This window comes from Lepidothrix coronata, unplaced genomic scaffold (genome assembly GCF_001604755.1).
Source record: "Lepidothrix coronata isolate B3197 unplaced genomic scaffold, Lepidothrix_coronata-1.0 Scaffold285, whole genome shotgun sequence".
In the NCBI taxonomy this organism is placed as follows: domain Eukaryota; kingdom Metazoa; phylum Chordata; class Aves; order Passeriformes; family Pipridae; genus Lepidothrix; species Lepidothrix coronata.
In genome coordinates, this window is record NW_016690465.1 from 598,672 (window position 1) to 614,279 (window position 15,608).

The 15,608-nt window shown below is 50.6% G+C and overlaps 2 protein-coding genes across 3 annotated transcripts in view; both read left to right on the forward strand.

The window, feature by feature from the left end:
* Nucleotides 1–548, forward strand: part of KIF9 (kinesin family member 9) — a 23,935-nt gene extending 23,387 nt beyond the window's left edge. The window contains exon 20 of the mRNA XM_017836833.1: nucleotides 441–548. Coding sequence (XP_017692322.1) covers nucleotides 441–548 — 108 coding nt within the window. The remainder of the gene's footprint in view (nucleotides 1–440) is intronic.
* A 3,062-nt stretch (nucleotides 549–3,610) lies between these two features.
* Nucleotides 3,611–15,608, forward strand: part of SETD2 (SET domain containing 2) — a 50,279-nt gene continuing 38,281 nt past the window's right edge. For both annotated transcript variants that reach the window (XM_017836848.1, XM_017836849.1), the window contains exons 1-2: nucleotides 3,611–3,741; nucleotides 14,054–14,069. In XM_017836848.1, coding sequence (XP_017692337.1) covers nucleotides 3,704–3,741; nucleotides 14,054–14,069 — 54 coding nt within the window. In that variant the 5' untranslated portion in view covers nucleotides 3,611–3,703. The remainder of the gene's footprint in view (nucleotides 3,742–14,053; nucleotides 14,070–15,608) is intronic.

Genomic DNA, 15,608 nt, shown 5'->3' on the forward strand with positions numbered 1-15,608 from the left:
TGGCTGGGAGGGTGGGGAGGGACTGGGGTGGATTTCCCAGAGAAGCCGTGGCTGCCCCTGGATCCCTGGAAGTGTCCAAGGCCAGGTTGGAGCAACCTGGGCTAGTGGGAGGTGTCCCTGCCCATGGCAGGGGGTTGGAATGTGACGATCCTTAAGATCCCTTGGAACCCAAACTGTTCTGGATTCCATGAAAACATTTCAAAACCAGCTTTTCAGTGCTCAGGAGAATTTCCCAGGATTTGTTGTGCCCTCCTTGGAGCCTGCTGGGACCTTCCACCGGCAGAGCCACGCTGGCGTGACGGGGATTTTTCCAGCTTTTCCCAGCACCACCTGGAAAGGCTTGGGAAGGGGTTTGGTTTTATTTTTCAGGTAAAAAGCTCTTACAGGTGAGAACTGTGCTCTGAAATCCAAGCTGATCCCTTTGTGTTCCCTGTTCCCAGCAAACCTTTGACAGGACCATGTTGGCCCTGCAGAAAATGCGCAGGAAACGCGGGATCGTCGGGGCTGCCGGGAAGAACAAACCCCCCTCCTTTCTGCGCATCCTGTAGCAGGCTGGGCTCAGCCTGGATCCCAGCATCCCCTAAGGAATGCCAGCTCACAAAAGGGCCTCGTGCTTGTGTCCACCATCGATCTGTAAAAATAAACACTGGGAAAATCAAAGCATCCAACCTTTGTGCAGGTTGGGACAGTCACTGGGAATCGATCCCGCTGTTTGCACGGGACACGAGCCAGGGAGTTCAAACACCCCTGGTTTTCCTGAGCCTCTGGACAACTCAGGCTGCTCCCACCTCCCTCTTTCCTGGTGCTGGAGCCACTGGTCTCCTGGGCTTGTTGCTGTTGGAGCAACAAGTCTTTGCTGGTTGGATCCGCCTGGAGAAGGGAATGAAACAATTTATGGGTAATCATGGAATGGTTTTGATTGGAAAAGCCCTCCAAGATCGAGTCCAACTGTTCCCCCAGCACTGCCAAGGCCACCACTGACCATGTCCCCAAGTGCCACATCCACAGGGCTTTGAAATCCCTCCAGGGATGGGGACTCCACCCCTGCCCTGGGCAGCTGTGCCAGGGCTGGACAGCCCTTCCCAGAAAAGAATTTTCCCTAAAATCCAACCTAAACCTCCCCTTGAGGTCGTTCCCTCTCCTCCTGTCCCTTGTTCCCTGGGAGCAGAGCCCGACCCCCCTCAGCTCCCCCCTCCTGTCAGGGGGTTGCAGAACCAGAAGGTCCCCCCTGAGCCTCCTTTTCTCCAGGCTGAGCCCCCCCAGCTCCCTCAAAATTATTTGGGAAGCTGGAATTATGATGCTGAAATCTCCAAAGTGCTCCATGGCCATCAGGAACATCCCAGTGCCCAAACCAGCGCCAGCCATGGTGGGATCATCCCGAATTCAAGTATCTCAGGTCGGAGGTTTTCCATACGCTCCGTTTCCACAGAACACTGGGAAAATTAATAATTCCACAGTGTTCAGTTTGGTTCTATTCCCATAACAGCACTTGCTTCCCAGAAGGGAGTTGGAGAACAGCCGAGAAATCACCTTTCCTTTGGAATTATCTATTTCCAAAGGCTCATAAAGCTGCTGCAAATTCAACCCAGGCTGGATTTCCCAAGAAAACACTTCCACACAATCGGATCTAAGCCTTTCCTTTGTCCATCCACCCCTCCCCTGTTTCCCACCCAATCCCTGTGGGTCCCTGCTGCCCGTGCTGTGCTCCCAAATCTGGGAAAATCCTGAAAAATCTCAATATTGGAAGCTGCAACTGTGTTTTGGAGGCTCCTGTGTGAGCAGGAAGGTCCTACTGCATCCCAAAAACAGGTGGGTCTCCTGGGCTGAGCTCCCTGGAGGAGCTTTCCCAGGGTTTGGGAAGCTGGGAAATGACCTGTGAAAGCAAAAGAGAGTTTTTAGGGTTTTTTTGGACATTTCTCTCTGAACATCCAAGGGATCCCCCCCAGCCTGGGGGCAGGAGCAGCCCCGGGAATGTGGTGCCAGTGGTGCCGGTATCCAGGCTGTGATCCCAGGGTGTGATCCTGGGGGTGCCCATGATCCAGGAGGAGATCCCAGGCTGCCAGTGATCCCTGTGTTCCGGGAATTCCAGAGGTGTGGTGTCCTGTGGTGCCAGTGTCTGGGGGTGTGGGTGATCCCGGGGGTGATCTGGGAGTGCTGGTGATCCTGGGAATGATCCATGGGGTGTGGGTGATCCCAGGGCTGCTGATACTGGACTATGGAAGATCCCGGTGTGCCAGTGCCCCAGGGTATGGGAGATGCCAGGAAGGCAGATCATCCCAGATTCCAGGGGTGCTGGTGTTCCATGGGTGATCCAAGGGCCTGGTGATCCCTTGACTGATCCTGGCAATCCCAGAGGTGACACCAGTGAGATCCTGGTGTGGTCCTGGGGACATCTCAGTGATCCTGGGGGTGATCCCAGGGTGATGCTGAGGAGATCCCAGGAAGATCCTGGTGGTTCCGTGAGTGATCCAGGTGTAGCCCTGGTGATCCCAGCAGTGCTGCAGCTCATCCAGGTGTGATCCTGGTGATCTCCCATCTGATCCCGGTGAGATCCTGAAGATTCCAGGGGTGATCCCAAGGAGATCCCAGGGATCCTGTGCCGGGTGCTGGTGTGGCCCTGGTGATCACGGGGGTGATCCCAGTGTGGTCCCAGTGATCCTGGGGAGATTTTGGTGATCCTGTGGCTGATCCTGCTGTGGTCCAGCTGTCTGTTGTGGTCCTGGTGATCCTGGGGGTGATCCAAGTGTGATCCTGAAGGGATCCTGGTGGTTCAGTGGCTGACCCCAACAAGATCCCAGCAGTCCTGCTGCTGATCCTGGGGGTGATCCTGATACGTCCTGAGAAAATTCTTGTGGTGCTGCAGCTGATCCTGGTGATCCCATGGCTGATCCCGATGGGATGTTGGTGACACCGTGGCTGATTCTGGTGTGACCCTGGTGATCCTGGGGGTGATCCTGGGGGTGATCTTGGGGATGATCCCGATATGGTTCCAAAACCAACCCAGTGGTGCTGCGGCTGATCCCGGCAATCCCATGGCTGATCCCAGTGGGGACCCAGTGACACCGGGGTTGATTCCGGTGTGGCCCCGGTGATGCCAAGGGGTGATCGGGGGGGTGATCCCGGTGTGGTCCCGAGAGACTCCCGGTTGGGCTGCAGCTGATCCCGGCACTATCCCGGTGCCACTGCCAGTGTGTCCTGGTGCCAGTGTGTGTCCTGGTGCCGGTGTGTGTCGGTGCCGCTCCCGGTGTCGGTGCCGGTGTGTCCCGGTGCTGGTGTGTGTGTCCCAGTATCAGTGTGTGTCGGTGCCAGTGTATATGTCAGTGTGTGTCCCGGTGTTGGTGTGTGCCGGTGTCGGTGTGTGTCCCGGTGCCGGCGTGTGTGCCGGTATATATGTCGGTATATATGCCGGTGTGTGTCCCCGTCCCGGTGCCGGTGTGTGCCGGTATATATATCGGTGTATATGCCGGTGCGTGTCCCTGTCCCGGTGCCGGTGTGTGTCCCTGTCCCGGTGCCGGAGCGCGCCGCGGCCGCAGCGGAGCGGCGGGAGGAGGAGCCGCGGCCGGGGCGGATCGCGGCGGGGCCGGGCCGGGCTGGGCGCGGGTGGCGGGGGGGCCCCGCCGGACCATGTGAGGAGCCCCGACGGGGCGAGCGGGGCCTCCCCGGCCAGGGGGCACTTGCGGAGCCCCGCGCCCGCCCACCCACCATGGGGGATTTCTACGACCCGGAGCACCCCACGCCGGAGTAAGCGCGGGCCCTGCGCGGCCTCGGGCCCGCCGGCGCCGGGCAGCGCCGGCCGCGGGCAGCCGGGACGCTTCCCCTTCCCATTCCCCTTCCCTTCCCCTTCCCCCTTCCCTCTCCTACACCCCTTCCCTTCCCCTTCCCCGCTCCCCGTCCCCTTTCCTCCGCTCTCCCTCCGGCCCGGGGTAGGCCGCGCATCCCCGGCCTTGCGTGATGGCCGCGGCCGGGGCGGGCGCGGGGCGGGCGGGCAGCGCGGGGCGGGAGCGGCCGCGCCGGGGGCGGCGGGGCGGGGGGGGCCGTGTCCCCTCGTTCCCTGTGTCCCGCTTTCCCGGTGTCCCCCCCTTTCCCTGTGTCGCCCTTTCCCTGCCCCTGTGCCTGTCCCTGTCCCGTCCCTGCCCGGGGGAGCGCAGGGGGAGCCGGGCGGAGCGTGCGGACGTGTCCCGGCCTCCCGGCGGGGCCATTTTTCACCACCACCTTTATTATTGTTGTTATTACTATTAACATTATTTTTTCCTGCTTAGCGAGCCCCGTCTTGATTTTACGCCTTGAATCCTGCCCGGCCCCGGGCGGCCCCTGCCCTGACCCCATTTTCTGCCAGGAGGAAGGAGCCAGGGAAGGGGGAGCAGTTTAATGGCCGGGAACTCTGGTTCTCCTCTGGATGGGGAATTTCTCCAACACACCCCCTTTATCCCGCCAGGGCCTCCGGCTTTATCGCCTCTCCTGAGCAAAGTCACTCCTTCCCTGCTGGATTTCTCGCCCCCTCCCCCCCCCCCCGCCTTTTCCTGCTGGTTCTCAACGCTATTTTTACATTTTTAGACTTCCTTGGCAAAGCATTCGGGGGCTCCGTAAACTTTGCCGGCTCTGGAGCAGACACCTGGCACGGAGCCCCCCCCCCGTGCGGTGGTGGGATTGGAGGAAAAGCTAAAAATAGTGGGTTTTTTGAGCAAGGACAACAGAGCAAACCTTTTCTGAGCGGATTCTGGCCATGCCCACCTGGAGCAGCTGAGGAACAGCTTCCCCTTGTTCCAGCGAAACGGTGCTGGTGGCTGAGCCGTCTGAAATTAGTGGGAAATGGAGGATTTGATTCAGAATCCAGGCTGTGTTTTGCTCCTGGGGCGGGAGAACCTGGACTAAAGCCTGATTTGCTTCAGCTGAGCCCTGGGGGGGAGTGACTGTCCCCTTCCCGAGGGACCCTCTGGGTCCAAAGGACTCTCCAGTCGATCCCAAAAGTTTTGTCCTAATTTAGGTATCTCACCTTTGAAGTTTGGAGTGCTGGGAGGGATCCTGGCACCGTGGGCTGGGCTGGCACGTGGGATTTGGGATCCCAAAGCATCCGGGTTGTCTCATGTTTGTTGTGTGAAAATGTCCAGTGGTGCCGACCTGGGCTGCTGGAACGGATTCCCTGACGGCTTTCTAAAGGAATTCCTAATTAATTGGCCCGATTTTGGGGTTTCCTGGGGGTGTCAGTTCCGTGCTGGAGCTCGGGAAGTTTTCAGGAGTGCCCTGGTGTTTTTAGGAGTTGTGTTTCCCCGTCCCTGCCACGAATCCCGGTGTTCCCCATGTGTCTGTGCTGTGTTCCTTAATGCTGGGTCTTAATTTGGGGGTGCTCTTCCCGGCACAGGAGCTTTTCCCTGGAGAAGAGGATTATTTGGGATTACTAGGTCGTTAGAAATGTCCCAGGATGTGTTGGGTGTTTGGGAAGAGTGGAATTAGAACCAAACCCCGGTGGCTGTGGGATGTGCTGCCCGAGACTGTGGCTTTCCCTGTCCTGTGCCCGCTTGGGGGTGGGATGAGGAGGGATGTGCTCAGTTTGTTTTTTGGGATGAGTTGCTGTTGGAATTGCGCTGCTCGGAGAGTGTTGGGCAGAGCCTGGTGGTGAGAATGGAGCCTGGGAAATCATTGGGCTCAGCCTTGTTTTCCTGGAAATTATTCCCTGGATTTGGAGCGACCTTCAGGATCGTCCAGTGCCACCCCCTGCTGTGGGCAGGGACACCTCCCGCTCTCCCAGGCTGCTCCAAGCCCCGTCCAGCCTGGCCTCGGACACTTCCAGGGATGCTGCTGAGCTGGAGCTCCGCGCTGGCCGGAGGAGGTGGATGTTGAGCCGGGAACTGAACTATGGATGTACATTCCAATGGCTTTTACTGGAGTTTTCCTGTTGGGAAAGAAACTGTCCAGCTTTTCCTGGGTCGGTCGCTCTCCGTGTCCGTTGTCAGCCACAGCTTGGATTCCTGAGAACTTCAGCTTCCAGCAGAACCTCAAATTTGGGCCAACCCCATTCCCAGAGCTTGGAGCCACCACCACACTCCACATGGAGCTTCTCCTTGGAGCTGCCTGATGCTGACCTGGACCTGCTTAGAGTTCCAGGCTGGTTTGGCTTGGAAGGGACCTTAAGGATCACCCAGTGCCACCCCCTGCCATGGGCAGGGACACCTTCCACCAGCCCAGGTTGCTCCAAGCCCCGTCCAGCCTGGCCTTGGACATTTCCAGGGATGGGCAGCCACGGTTTCTCCGGGAATCCTGTTTTTGATGGATATTTGATGGATGTTTCTTGGTGCTGTTGCTTCCTTGAAGAAGATTCCGAGATCGTCCCCGTCCACTGCATCCCGAGGGTGGAGGAACCTCTTGGACAAGTGACATGTTGGTGATGTCATCTCGTGGAGTCGAGAGCTCCAAGGATTTCTTTCCCTCACGTCCTTGGGTTATGACAGAAAATACTTTTTCCCACCAGGGAGCCCTTCCCAGCGGGAATTCGGCTCCGTCCTGGGGGGAGATGGTTTTCCAGCCGTCCCGCCAGGGATGCCGGTGGGGCTTGGTGTGTCCATGGGTGGTTTGGAGGGGTTGGGATTCAGGATCGGAGCACTGGAATGTTCCATTGGTTTTGTTAACGTGACCTGATATGGATTCAGACAGTTTGGAATTCCAGGGTTTTGGTTGTGGCCGTTCCCAAGGTTTTTTTTGCTGTTCTTTGGAGCTGTGGAGACGCCGGGGCTGTTCCGTGTCGGCGTCACTTTGGGACTCGGTGGTTTTTTATTTCCTGTGGGAATCTGGATTCTATTTTCTGCTTTTCCCTAAGGAAAACCATCCAGGAGTTTGATTCCCTCAGCTCAAGCTCCTGGAAAATGTGCTGTGGTTAAAGGCCCAAATTAGATCCATGGGTGTGTCCCAATCCACCTGGGAGCTGCTCATGGGAGGCAAAGGCTGCGTTTTCCACCTGCATTCCCTTGGAATGCTGCTCCCCTTTATTAGTGATGGTGCCATGGGATGTGAAGGGGAGAAGGGAAAGGCAGAGACTTGGCTCTTGCTGGATCCAAGGAGTTTCCAGCTTCTGAAAAGCTGGATTATTGAAGGAAAACTCTCTCTATACGTTTGAATTTGGGAGCCTGAATAGGGAATTTGGGAACCTGGCCCGGGACACTTCCGGTGATGGGGCAGCTGCAGCTTCTCTGGGAATCCTGTGCTTGGATCTGCTGCTGGAATTCTAAATAGAATTTGTCTGGGTGGATATTTGGAAGGGAAGAGAGGATTTATGAACACCTGGACATTGTTCCTTCCAGAACTTTAGGACTCCTTGAGGAAAAGTCCTGAGGAAGTCCCAGTGTGGCTCTGGTTGTTGGAATGTTGGTCGGAGACTTCCTAAAAAACATTTTCTTTTTCTTGACTTTTTTTTCTGTTTTTTTCCCATTTTTTTAGAGGGTAAACTTCCCTCAAATTGCTCCATCCCTGCAGCTGCATCTCAGCTTTTTGGGATCCATCCCAGAGGCTGCAATTCCTGGGAGGTCCCAAGGAGTGTTCTGGATCAGGACCTGAAATTCAGGAGAATGTGAGCCAGGAGTCAAAGCTGGATCCATGATTTTAATGGGAGAGGGATCCACTGGGCTGGATCGGGAAGGAGCTGGAGCCTGGGGAACACTCCATGTGGATCCCTGTTTTCCAGTGGATTCCCACTGTCTTTCCCCCCATTGCTCCAAGATTTTCCAGCTTTCCGAGCATCACTTTGTGATTCCATGATTCCCTTCCTGAAATGCACCAGCAGCTGGAAATCCAAAGTGTGGCATTCCCGGGGTATTTTTTTCCAGCCTTTTACATAGAAATCCATCAGGAAAAACTCCGGAGCCTGGTGCTTGGTGTTTCCCTGCACAACCCATTCCCAGCTTGGAATTTTAGTGCCAATTCCTGGTACAAAGGAGCAGGAAGGAGCTTTATTTTCTTTTATGGAATTGAGAGCGATTCCCAAAATATTCCCATTCCCGCCTTGACCTGCCAGGCAGAATTGGAGGAGATTTGGAATGTGAGCTGGGGGCTGGGAAGTGTCTTCCTGTTAAATTTGGGATGAGTTTGGGGTAAGAATGGGATATTTTGGGCTCTGATATGGGGAATTTTGGGAATATTTGGAGCTACACGTGTGGGAATTAAGGGGTGACCTCGTGAAAAATACACGGAAATTCCATGGTTTTGCCTCAATGTGAAGCTTGTTGGACACATCTTTGGGAATTTGGGGATGGAGGGGACAGGATTGCTCCTTCCAGCTTCATTTCTGGGAGCAAGGGAATGTTGGGAATGGGTTGGGAATGGGTTCCATGTGTCTGACTTGGGTCCAGCAAGCCCTGGAACAGAGAGAATTCCTTGTTTTCCAGGCATTTTTTGAGGGTTAGAGGGTGAAAAATACATGGAAATTCCATGTTTTTGCTTCAATGTGAAGCTTGTAGGATGCAATTTTGGGAATTTTGGGATGGAGGGGACAGGATTGCTCCTTCCAGCTTCCCTTTTGGGGCCAAGGAGATGTTGGGAATGGGTTCCACATTTCCCACTCCGGCCCTGCAAGCCCCAAACCAGAGAGAATTCCTTGTTTTCCAGGCATTTTGGGAGCCAAAGGTGCAGTGCCAGGGGGGTGAGGATAAACTCAGGGCTGGAATTTGCTGTCCTAGGGAAAACCCCTCGGGATGGGGGTACCTGATGGAGGGGAGGAAATTCCAGGTTTTACCTGGACCAGGAAGCCGGGGGTGGGAGAAGATGTGCTGGAGCCCGGGGGTCCTTCCCAAATCCCTCCCTTTGGAGGGAGGAGCGTGGCCTTGCTGCTCCTGGAGGGTTTTTTCCCTGTTTTTTAGCACAAAGCCCAAATTCCCCAGGAATTGGCTCAGCTCAGGTGGAGCCTCAACAGCTCCAGATGCTGGGAATGAGTTGGGAATGAAGCCCCATCCCGGTCCCTGGTAACAGCAGCTGTAAGTAAATGGAATTTTCCTGATTATCCTTGTCGTTATTGTTCTAAAATTCCTCAAGTTTTCGGCTTCCTTGACTCCTCTTGGAATTCTTTTCCTGCTCCCAAAGGAATTTTAACTTAAACTGAGCAATTTAAAAAGAGCGACTTAAAAAAAAAAAATCAACTTTAAAAAGCAGCTTAACCAGAGGAATTTTCCTGTGCAGGGATTGCGTGGGAAAGGATTTGGGAAAAACTTAAAAGATGGATTTTTTTTTTTCCTACTTTTCCCCACTAATTCCCACTAATTCTTAGTCCTGAAAGTGGCTTTTGCTGGAAGGAGGGATGTTTGGTTGTGCTTGGACTGTGGTGGTGCCTCTGGGGGTCACAGCAAAGTGTCCATGGGCTGGAAAACATGGAAAGGGATAGAACTGGGATGGGGAGGGGAGATAAAAAGTGTTGGGAATGGGGATAAGCAGCTGGGGGGAAGTGTTGGGGCCGAGGAATTGAGGCTGAGCTTTAAGCCAGGCCTAACCCTGGCTTTAGGAAGGTTTTAATGTGAATTAGAGATTGAATTAAAAATTGTTAATGAGGGGGGGAAATAAGGAGGGAAATAATGTCCTGGGCAGCTCTGATCCCAGGAATGCTGCTCTGATCCCAGGAATGCTGCTCTGATCCCAGGAATGCTGCTCTGATCCCAGGAAAACCCCTCTCCCCTGGCTAAAGCTGCTGTGGAGCTTTGGGTTTAATGTGGGTTTGTGGTTTCTTGGTGCAATTCCCCTCCATCCATCCCACCCCTGGTATTATTCCAGAGGGAAAAATCCATCTCAGACCATCCTGGAGATGTTAAACTGCATTTCTGTGTTAGATCCAGGCCTGGATGGAGCCAGGGATGGGCCTGGGTTTTAGGATTTAATTCCATCAAGGCGGGAAAACTCAGTTTAAAATTCCCTTTTTCCTGTGAGCCGATTCCTTGGGTGGCTCTTTGTTCCTGCTGGGGGTTTTGGAGCAGGGGGTTTTGGAGGAGGAGGGGGTTTGGGGCAGGGATTACCTGGGAAGTGATCCCATTTCCATGACACTGGTGGCAAGTTGTTGACTCCCAAAGCTGCTGCTGGAATGCCCTTCCCTGCTCCCAGAGGAGGGGGAAGTTTTCCAGGGAATGCTGCAGAGCCAGGAGCTGTGGTTTGGAGTCTGGGTGTGGATTTGTTCCCTCTGTTTTTGAAACCATCCTTTTTCCATATCCATCCTCACCCTTCCATCCTCATCCTTTCCCTCCTTGTGGCGGGTGAATCCCTTTCCCAGCTTTCCTGGGAATTCCTCATTGCTTCCAAACTTCATTCCTTCCTCAGATATTCCCTACTCTGAGCAAAAAGGAGAAAGCAGGATTTGGGGGGAGTTTGGGAATTCCCAGAGATTTTGGGGAAGGAGCAGGGTCCTTTATTGGAGCAGGAAAGTGGATATTTTCTTCTTAACTGGACCTTTTTCCTGGAGAATTCCCAAAATGCTGGAATTCTGACACATAAAGAATGAAATAATTGATAAATGAGGTCACTCCTCGTTTTTATAAATGAAGGGATAAATCCTGATTTTCCATAGATTCAGCTCCTTCTTTCCCTGGAATGTCCAGTCCTTCCTTTTCCTTCATATTCCAGCCCGGGACAAACGGTGTCACTTCCTCTGCTCCAAACTTCCAGCTCCAAAACCTCAGGGAAAATGTATAAAGCAGGAAATGGGGATTTTGGGAAGCAGGATTTCAGGGACGTGCTGCAGAAAAAGGCACCTTGACCTCATTTTCGGGAGAACTCGACCGGAATTCCAGCTTCCATTTAAATAAGATATTTTATAGGGATTTCCCCCCTTCTCGTGTGTCCTTTTGCCTTTCCTCTCTCCATGTTTTTTTTTTTTGGGAAGCAGCAGGATTTCCTGTGAACTTCCCAGCTTTTCTTCTGGTTGTACATTATCCATATGCAGAGCAGGATTTCTGGGAGCAGGGACACTTTGGGATATTAAATCCCAGTGCTCTGCACAGATTTCCCAGCAGTTCATCCCAATCTTCCATGAACCCCAAGGGCAGCTGCACTTTTATCCTTGTTTTTTATCCCACATTTGGGATTATTGAACCCAAGGGGTGATGGCTCTTCAGGCCTAGGAGTGTTTTAGGAAATCCTTCAGTTCTGAGGGTGGGAGTTGAGGGGAAATTTAGGGATATTGGGAAGGAATCCTTGGCTGGGAGGGTGGGGAGGCCCTGGCACAGTTTTCCCAGAGAAACTGTGGATGCTCCATCCCTGGAAGTGTCCAAGGCCAGGTGGAGCAACCTGGGTTGGTGGAAGGTGTCCCTGCCCGTGGCAGGGGTGGGAATGGGATGATCCTTTAGATCCCTTCCATCCAAACCACGTGGAATCCCAAGACTGAGAGCAACAGAGAGGGAATTCTGTCCCCAGCATCCAGGGATTTCATCCCCAGCATCCAGGGCATCCAGGGATTTCATCATTCCTTTGGAGCTTCAGGATCTTGTTGGGATAACAAATTGACCTTCTGCTTTCCTTTCCCCTGCTGTGGATGAAGGTGATCCATGGAATTCCATCTGCATCCAGACATATTTTTGGCTCACCCAACCTGAGCAAAACAGGTTAAATCTCAACTTCCTAAACTGGAAGTTGGGATTTAACTGCTGGGGTTTTGCATTTTGTGCCCTTTTTTCGGGCAGCAAAGGGCTTTTAGATGGATCCCTGTGAATTCCTGAGCTGAATTCCTGCTGGGAATGGGCCTTTTCAGCCTCCCAGGGCTGTTAGTTTGCAGATAGGGAGATAAGAAAACCTTGAGGCTTCCAGATTTTCCTCTATTAGGGAGAATAAAAGTTAAAAAACTGGGATATAAGGGAGGTGAGGCTGGGAAAGTTTTGTCTTTTAGACTTTGGAATCCTGATTTGGAATTTTTTTGGCTCTTTAGCATAAGGAAAACTTGGATAAAATTCAGATTATTGGGTGGGATTCACCTGAAAAACGGGGGTTTAAGCTCCCAGGAAATGCTGGAGCTGCCTTGGAATTAAAATAGATCTTTAATTTTTATTAACATTCCCACGACAAAACTGGGATGTTTCCAGGAGTGGAAATACAGAATAACTAAATAAATATAATAAAAAAGCATCAATAGAATAGAATAAATAATAAAAATAATAAATACAGCAAGATATAATTTATAGTAAGCAAATACATATAATAAGCCATTCATTTTCATCCCAGATTTTTCTGTACCTGCACAGAACAAGGTGCAGCCACTGGGATTGTTCCCAACCTCTGGAGCTGGAAAACTGCTGGAAAACATCTGGGATGGATCCCCAGCTCATGTTCCATGGCTCCCGCCCAAGCTCCTGAGTTTAATTACCTGTTTCCCAATATTCACCTACTGAAATCTGTGTTTTTATGTATAACCGATGTTATTTTTTTAAGGGAAATATTTCCTTTTGGGGAATAATTTTGGGGAATAATTTTGGGGAATAATTTTTACCAATTTCAAGAATAATTTTTGAATTTTAGTAATGATAATAATAATTGTTATTAGTAGTTAAAATGTAATTATTGACATTTGTTGCTTGTAATCCTGGGCTGCACCTGGTTATGGAAGTCTTGGAAATCTTCATGGAATTGTTTAGGTTGGAAAAGACCCCGAAATCACCCAATCCAGCGTTTCTGCTGGATCTTGTTTTGACTCCACTAAACCTCAAAATTGAACCCCCGAAATCCGGGACCATCGAGAGCAACGGATTCCTGGGAGTCTAAAATTCCACCTTTTGGGATTCTGAAATGGAAACCTCCTTTTAGGTGTTCATTCCAAGTCCAGGAGCTGCCCTTGGAGGGCTCCTGAGCTTCTGCATTGACTGGATTGGGAATTCCAGGCTTGGCTCACCCCGTTAAATCTCATGTGCTCCGGGGGCTGGAACTCGGCTCCTGTTTCCTCCCTGGAATAATTTATGACCTTTTAATCATCTTTGGCAGTTGGGTGGGAGCCCTGGAGAATATTCCTGTGGGGATTGCTTTTTTCCAGTATCGAATTTTGCTCCTAATTCCCGGTGGATGGTGTTTAAATGGGACATGGTGGTTCCTGCGCCGTCACCGCCTTTGGGTTGCTCGGAATCCAAAAACTTCGGCTTTGTCTTCTGGGAATTGATATTTCTGGATCAGTTGGTGCTTGAAGGGAAATCTGGGAATGTTTCTGCAGGAAATCTTTAGTTGTGACACCGAATTATGGCTCAAAAGTGACAAAATTGAGCAAAATTCCGATGAAATGGAGCAAAATTCCAGCTCTAAGCTGTGTTTGGAGCTGGCGAGGGATTTTGGGATCTCTGGTAGGTCCCTGACAGAGATGGGTGAACTGTCTGTGTCTTGGTTGAGGTGTCTCGGGAGGACCAAAAAACTGGAATCTCTCCCAGGAATTGAGCAAAGGCAGGGACAGAGTCGTGTTCTTCCTTCTCCTTCCTTGTGTGGAGTGGAGAACCTGGGAATTCTGGAAAGCTGGGCTTTCCCCTTGGTTGGAGTGAAGAGAATGGTCCTAATTAATTCACTGATGAGCTTTGAGCTGCCAAAAGACTTGGCATTAATTGATTAATGGGCTTGATTACTTGATTAATGAAGCGTAATTATCAGGGCAAATATCCAAGGCTGTGGATCCACGAGACCTCCCGAAGTATCTTTAATTCCTCCTTAATCCTTTCAGTTCTTAAGGAAAATATTAAAATCCAAGGAACCCCAATTGCAGCTCTTTCAGTCCCGTTTTTGAGGTGTTTCATACCCTCAGTTCTTCTCCAGTGTACTGTAGTAACTATTGGAATAACCTTCGGAAGACGCTGCCGAGCCGACGGTTCACTCCGAAAAGGTTTGCTCTGTCCAAGTCCACCTGGAATTTTCCAATGTGGAATTTTTTGAGCCCTCCCCCCCGTGCTCCTCTGCAGAGGTAGATTTGTGTCTGTGGGAGGGCCAGGTTGGGTTGGGGGGTTGGTGTCCCCTCACTCCCCGTCTCTGGGTCTGTCCCATCCCAGACCGAACGTTCCATTCCGTGTTTCTCCTGGTGTTTACTCCTGATTTCCTGTTTCTTTTCCATGTTCCCTCGGCTTGGTGACAACAGAGAAGAAGAAAATGAGGTGAGTGGAACCAGGTCCTTCCTTGGTGACGCCAGAGCCCAACCTGGGGCTGGTTTGGCCGAGATTCCGGGAGTTGGGAACGACCAAGGGGCTGGATAAAGCAAATGGATGTTTTTCTGGGATTCCTCTGGTTAAATTTAGGAATAAGGGAAATATTTCCTTTTGGGAAATATTTTTTTATAATTTTAATAATATTTTTAATTTCAGTAACTAGAAGTATTCATATCAGTGAATTATTATTATTAAATCTTTAGTATTTTTAATTATTAAAAGTACTAATTTGGAGGAATAAGGGAAAAATTTGGAAAGAAGGGAAATATTTCTGTTTGGGGAATAATTTGTTGCAATAATTAAAAAATTTTAATAATACTACATTTAAATAGATTATTATTATTATTGTTGTTGTTATTATTATTACTACTAATTTTTGGGAATAAGGGAAAAATTTGGGAATGATTTTTAATAATTTTGATAATCTTTAATTTTAATAACTGTAATGTATTAATATTATTTAAAGCTGCTTTATTATTATATTTTTAATTTAATTTTTAATAATTTTATATAATTTTAAATACTAAATCTTGGGGAATAAGGGAAAAATTTGGGAAACGGAAATATTTCCTTTTTGGGAATATTTTCGGGGAATTTTAATAAGAATTTTTAAATTGTAATAATTAGAATAATAAATATTAATACCGTTGTGAGACAGTCGGGGTGGGAGGATCCCATTTCCAAGCTGGACATGCACTTTTTTCCCGAGGTTTTGGGTGCCCTTCCAGCCATGGAAATGGTTTAAAATCATCCCTGCAATATCCCCACACAAAGAACACCCATTTTTATGGAATGCTTTGGATTTGTGCTCCCACTTTTCCCACACTAAGTTAATTTGCTGCCAAAATTCCAATTGGATGTTGGGTTGGGACACCAAGATGAGTCACGTGGAGACCCTGACAAGGTTTTCACACTGAAAATCAACCCCAGGTGTCAAAAAGAGAATTTTTTTAAATCTATGATGTCCCAGGGTGCAAAAAAACCCGGGATTTCCAATCCACTACCATCTTATTTAATGATTTACTCCAGTGCCTTGAGCCTGGAAAACCCTGGATTGTTTTCCATGAGTTAAAGGATAACGGAACACTTAATAATTCACAGTGGGAAGCTGCTGCCTCTGCCAAAAATGTGGCCATGGCAAAGTTATGGGAGCAAAACCTGGCTTGGAATGGTTCTGATAGGACTCCTTCCATTGGAATTATGCTTCCCACACAACATGGAATTACAGAATTCCCAGAGAAGCTGTGGCTGCCCCATCCCTGGAAGCGTCCAAGGCCAGGTTGGAGCAACCTGAGACAGTGGCAGGTGTCCCTGCCCATGGCAGGGGGGTGGAATCAGATGATCCTTAAGGTCTCTTCCAACTCACACCAGTCTGTAATTCCATAAAATTCAGATTTATGGGGTAAACCCTGTTGACAAAGACACCTTTTCCCACAGTGCCACACCATTCCCCTCAGGGGTCTCATTCCCAGGACACAGAGGAACCCT